Raw genomic sequence first — 6,000 nt, 5'->3', positions numbered from 1 at the left:
CAGATTTTAAAACTTATTTCCGTATAATGTTCATGACATCTTAGAGTATCGATGTTATGATAGTATTGTTTATAACCATTTTAAAAGTCACCAACATTTTGAATATATGCTACTATTTATCAATATCTCCACTACAAATATTTTATCTCTTTTTTGCTTTTAGAAAATACAAAATGTTTAGAGTATAGAACATGTATGTTATCAAGAATTGTTTTATATGCATCTTGGTAAGATATGGGTTAGAAGTTGAATCTACACAGCAAATAATTGGCTGTATAAATAACTAATAGATTTGACAGTTTACATAGTGTTGGGAGAGAATGTTATTCAGTAACTATGTCTGGTCTTCCCTGCTGGGGAAGAACTCTCCACTCACTGTGGTTACATAAATATTTCATGAACCAACATAAAGTAATATGCTAATGATAGGCTATTTACCTGATGAGCAGGTGCAACCTCTGATGTTTTTTCATCTCTGCTGTACCTTTGATGTGGGATCAGTTAAGCCATTTTAAATTGTTCTTTCTTGGCTTCCTTCACCTCACAGTTTCACCTGAATCTAAAATGGTGAGTGAAAGTCATCATGAAGCCCTGGCAGCCCCGCCTGTCACCACCGTTGCGACTGTTCTACCAAATAATGCCACAGAGCCACCCAGTCCTGGAGAAGGAAAAGAAGATGCCTTTTCTAAGCTGAGGGAGAAGTTTATGAATGAGTTGCATAAAATTCCATGTGAGTATTCTATATTGTTCCTTGAGTAAAAACAAGTGGTTGAAAATCACCTCATTCATTGGAAAGAAAGCAAAACTCCTCTTAACATACTATAAATGTACATGGTAATATTCCAGTAACAAAATGGAATATTCCTGGAAATGGAATATTCTTCTCACTGTCTTTAGAAATACTTCATAAATCAAAACCCAGCTTATAAAAAAAGTCTGTCTTGTGTTTAATGTAGGTAGGTTCTTTTTTATCTTCTTTAACATCTATTTGCCTCCGGATATTAATATTTATGAGTTGTGCTGTATGCATTTTGAGTTTGTATTTATGAAATTATTCCATTGTCAAGATTGTTCCTAAATAATAGATACAGTTTGCTTTCCCGCTATTGCAAGTTTGATTTTCTTTCATACATTTGTCAACATTTTTAAATCTTTTGCACAGTTTTGAAAATTTTCTTTGTTGTCATCAGGTAAAAAAGAAAAAACCTATAACTAAGTTTATTTGTATGAGTGTAGAACTAGGTTCAATTAGTAGCATATAATTTTTTCTAATTTTATTTTTTACATTGTCAAATAAAATTATATGCATTTACTGTGGATAACATAATGGTTTGAAGTATATATACATTGTAAAATGACTAAATCTCACTAATTAATATATGCATCACCTCACATCATTATTTTTTCTGGTGAGAACACTTTACATTAACTCTCAGCATTTTTCAAAAATACAATATATTATTAACTATAGTCACCATGTTGTATATACCATAGTTCTTTTAAATTTATTCCTCCTGTCTGGTTGAAATTTTATAACCTTTAACCACAATCTCCCCAATTTCCCTCACCAACCACCCCAGCCCCTGATAACCACCATTGAACTCCCCTATGAAATCAACTCTTTCAGATTTGACATGAAAGAGAGCGTGCAGTACTTTTCTTTCTGTGCCTGGCTTACCATATTTAACGTAACATAATGTCCTCCAGGTGCAACCGTTTTGTCACAAATGGCAGGAATTTCTGCTTTATTGTGGTTGGACAGTATTTCATTGTGTATATATACCACATTTTCTTTATCCATTCATCCTTTGATGGACACTTAGGTTGATTCCATATCTTGGCTATTGTAAATAATGCTGCAATAAACATGGGAGTGCAGATATCTTTTTGACATACTGATGTCATTTTCTTTGGATATATAAATATATCCAGTGGTGGGATTGCTGGATTGTATGGTAGTTTTATTTTCAAGTTTTTGAGAAACCTCCATACTGTCTTCATAATGGCTGTACTAATTTACATTCTCACCAACAGTGTGTAGAGGTTCCCATTTTTCCACAACTTTACCAATACTTGTTTTTTTTTTTTTCTTTTTGATAATAGACATTCTAACAAGTATGAGGTGATAGCTCTGTGCGGTTTTAATTTGCATTTCCCTGATGATAGTGATGGTGAGCATTTTTTCATATACCCATTGGCCATTTGTCTGTCATCTTTTGAGAAATAATTATTCAAGTCCTTTGCCAATTTTTTACTTGTTATTTGTTTTCATGCTATTAAGTTGTTTAAGTTCCTTATATAATTTGGGTTTTAACCCCATAACAGATGTATAGTTTGCAAATATTTTATCCCGTTCTGTACATTGTCTTTTCACTCTTCGACTGTTTCCTCTGCTGTGCAGAAACATTTTGGTTTGATATAATCTCATTTGTCTATTTTCACTTTTATTGCCTGTGTTTTTGAGGTTATATCCAAAAAGTCATCACCCAGACCAATGTCTTGGAGTGTTTCTCCCTGTTTTCTTCTAGTAGCTTCTTACTTTCATTTAAGTCTTTAACACATTTGAGTTGATTTTTGTATAAGGTGTGAGATAAGTGTCTAATGTTATTTCACCATGTGTATATCCAGTTTTCTCAACGCTGTTGAAGAGACTGTCCTTTCCCCTCTATGTATTCTCAGCTCCTTTGCTGAAACTTAGTTGGCTGTTGAGTGAATTTATTTGTGAGCTCTCTTTTCTCTTCCATTGGTCTATATATGTCCGTCTTTATGCTAGGATCATGCTGTTTTGGTACTATAATTTTGTAGTGTGTTCTGAAATCAGGTAATGTAATGCCTACGGCTTTGCTCTGTTTGCTCAAAATTGCTTTGGCTATCAGAGTCTTTGTGGTTCCAAATAAATTGTGAAATTATTTTTTCTATTCCTGTGAAGAATGTTATTGGTATTTTGACAAGGATTGCATTAAATCTGTTTATCGCTTTGGGTAGTATGGCCATTGTAACAATATTAATTCTTCCAATTCCTGAACATAGCATATCTTTTCATTTATTTCTGTCTTCCTCAGTTACTTCCATGAGTGTTTGATAGTTTTCAGTGTAGAGATCTTTCATCTCCTTAAGTCAAATTTATTCTTAAGTTTTGTGTTTTTCTTTTTGATGCTATATAAATGGGATTGTTTTCTTGATTTCTTTTTCATATAGTTCCCTGTCAGTGAATAGAAATGCTATGATATTTGTGTGCTGATTTTGTATTCTCTGATTTTACTGAATTCATGTATTAGTTCTAACAGGTTTTCTGTGGAGTCTTTAGGGTTTTCTGTATATATAGATCATGTCATCTGCAAACAAGAACAATTTAACTTCTTCCTTTCCAATTTAAATGCCTTTTATTTCCTTCTCTCGCCTAATTGCTGTGGCTAGGACCTGCAGTACGATATTGAATTCATGTGGTAAGAGTGGGCATCCTTGTCTTTTTCTGGATGTTAGAGAAAAAACTTTCAACTTTTCCCCATTAAGTATGATGTTAGCTGTGGGTTTGTCATAAATGATCTTTATTGTGTTGAGGTACACTTCTTCTAGACCTAATTTATTGAGAGTTTTTATCATGAAAGGATAGTAAATCTTGTCAAATTCTTTTTCTGCATATATTGAAGTGATTGTATAATTTTGTTCTTTACATTAATATTATTATGTAATCATATAATATATTAATATGATATATCAATTTATGTATGTTGGACATATCCATGCATCCCTAGGATGAATCCCGTTTTATCTGGTGCATGATCTTTTTAATGTGTTGTTGAATTCAGTTTGTTAGTGTACTGTTGGAGATTTTTGTATCTACATTCATCAGGAATATTGGCCTATAATTTTCTTTTTGTGTAGTGTCTTTGTCTGGCTTTGAATGGAGAATTTAATCCATTTACACTCAAGGCAATTATTGATAGGTAAGGAATTACTACCACAATTTTGTTCATTGTTTTCTAGCTGCTTTGTAGATGCTTTGTTATTTTTTTCCTCTATTGCTGTCTTCCTTGGTGGCTAAGTGATTTCTCTAGTGAAATATTTTGATTCTTTGCATTTATTTTTTGCATATCAACTACAGATTTTGCTTTGTGATTACCATGAGGCTTACAAAAAGAATCTTATAACAGATTATTTTAAGCTGATAAAAATTAACTTTGATAAAAAAAAAACTCTACACTTTTACTCCACTTTCCCCCATTTTAAAAGTTCGATGTCACAATTTACATCTTTTTGTATTACATATCCCTTAAATTATTGTAGCTTAATTATTATTTTTAATTGTTTTGCCTTTTAATATTTATGCTGAAGATATAAGTAATTTACACACCATTACAGTATTAGAGTATTCTGAATATGACTGTGTACATACCTTTAGCACTGAGTCTTATACTTATTACATTTTTGTGTTACTCATTAGTGACTTTTTTTTTCTGCTTGAAGAAGTCCCTTTAGCATTTTTTGTAAGACGGATCTGGTGATGATGAACTCCCTCAGTTTTTGTTGGGCAGGGAAAGTCTTTTTCTCTCTTTTATTTCTGAATGACAGCTTTGCTGGCTATACTATGCGTGTTTCACACTTTTTTTCCTCTAGTTCTTTGAATATATCCTTCTACTCTCTCCTGGACTATAAGGTTTCTGCTGAGAAGTCTGCTGTTAGCTGTATCAGAACTCCTTCATATGTCATTTATTTCTTTTTTCTTGATAATTTCAGGATCCTCTTTCTCTTTGATCTTGGACAGTTTAATAACAATATATCTTGGGGTAGTCTTATTAGGATTGGATTTGATTAGAGACTTTGACCTTCCTGTATCTGGATATTTAGGTTTTGAAAGTTTTCTGCTACTATTTCTTTAAATAAACTACCCTTTTGTTTGTTTCTTCTCCATCTTTAAATTCTATGACTCAAACACTTGCTCTTTTGATGCTGTCCCATAAATCTTATAAGCTTTCTTCATTCTTTTCATTATTTTTTTCTCCTCTGACTGTATATTTTCAAATAATCTACCTTTGAATTCACATATTCTTTCTTCTGCTTGATCAATTCTGCTGTTAGTGATTTCTATTGCACTTTTATTTCATTCATTGTATTTTTCAGCTTGAGCATTGCTGTTTAGTATTTTTATTTCTATCTCCCTATTAAATTTCCTACTCAGGTCACTTGTTTTCCTTTTTTTTTTTTCCTAATTATTTCTCTCTATTTTGTTAAAGTTTGCTGAGCTTCCTTAAAACAGTTATTTTGTGTGCTCTCAGGCAGTTCATACATCTTGATTTCTTCAGGGTCAGTCATTGGCACCTTATTTTGTCTGTTCGGTGCTGTCATGTTTCCCTAATTGTTCTTGATCCTTGTGGCCATGTGTCTGTGTATTTGAAAAAGTAGGTACTCATTCCACTCTTCATAGACTGGCTTTGTCTGGGAAAACACTATGATAAGTGTGCCTTTGGGATGCACCAGAAGACCAGTGCAGTTGCAGATAGTGCAGTGCTGCTAGAAGCCTGGGGCTCACTATGGTAGGTATGGCACTGGGGCAGACCAAAAGCTCAGGGCAGATGTGGTTGGTGCAGCAGTGTTGCACTGGGGTGCTTGATGCCATGGGCCACTGATGGCTGCCTGCTGCTAAGAACTGACTGCTGCTAAAGACTATTCAGAGCCCAGGGACCCTGATGTCAGCCCAGTGGTGGTGCAGGCCTGAGATCAAGTCCTGCCTGCAAGCCTGAAACCTAGGTTATGTGGTCCTACCTGGCACCAGGGTGGGTCTAGAGGCTTAGTCCACGAGTACCAGTCTGGATTATAGAGCTGTGGGAGTCTGCCCATTGCTGGGTTTTACTGTGGCAGGCCCAGTGTTGGAGTCCAAGGCAAAGTCCTGCACTTAGTTTCCTTTCTTTCCCCAAATCAGATGGTACATCTCTCTGTGCTATGCTGCCTGAGCCAAAGCATTTTTTCTTTATTATTGTGCTATAACCAGGTACTCTGATC

General features: G+C 34.3%; 1 protein-coding gene across 2 annotated transcripts in view; it reads left to right on the top strand.

The window, feature by feature from the left end:
• The first annotated feature begins 564 nt into the window (after window positions 1-564).
• The window catches only part of SYT1 (synaptotagmin 1), a 199,758-nt gene continuing 194,322 nt past the window's right edge, over window positions 565-6,000 (top strand). For both annotated transcript variants that reach the window (XM_063075822.1, XM_063075821.1), the window contains exon 1: window positions 565-730. In XM_063075822.1, the coding sequence (XP_062931892.1) occupies window positions 565-730 (166 nt within the window). The remainder of the gene's footprint in view (window positions 731-6,000) is intronic.

The sequence above is a fragment of the Cynocephalus volans genome, chromosome 12, assembly GCF_027409185.1.
Source record: "Cynocephalus volans isolate mCynVol1 chromosome 12, mCynVol1.pri, whole genome shotgun sequence".
Lineage (NCBI taxonomy): Eukaryota > Metazoa > Chordata > Mammalia > Dermoptera > Cynocephalidae > Cynocephalus > Cynocephalus volans.
This window is presented reverse-complemented; position numbering and strand designations above follow the sequence as displayed.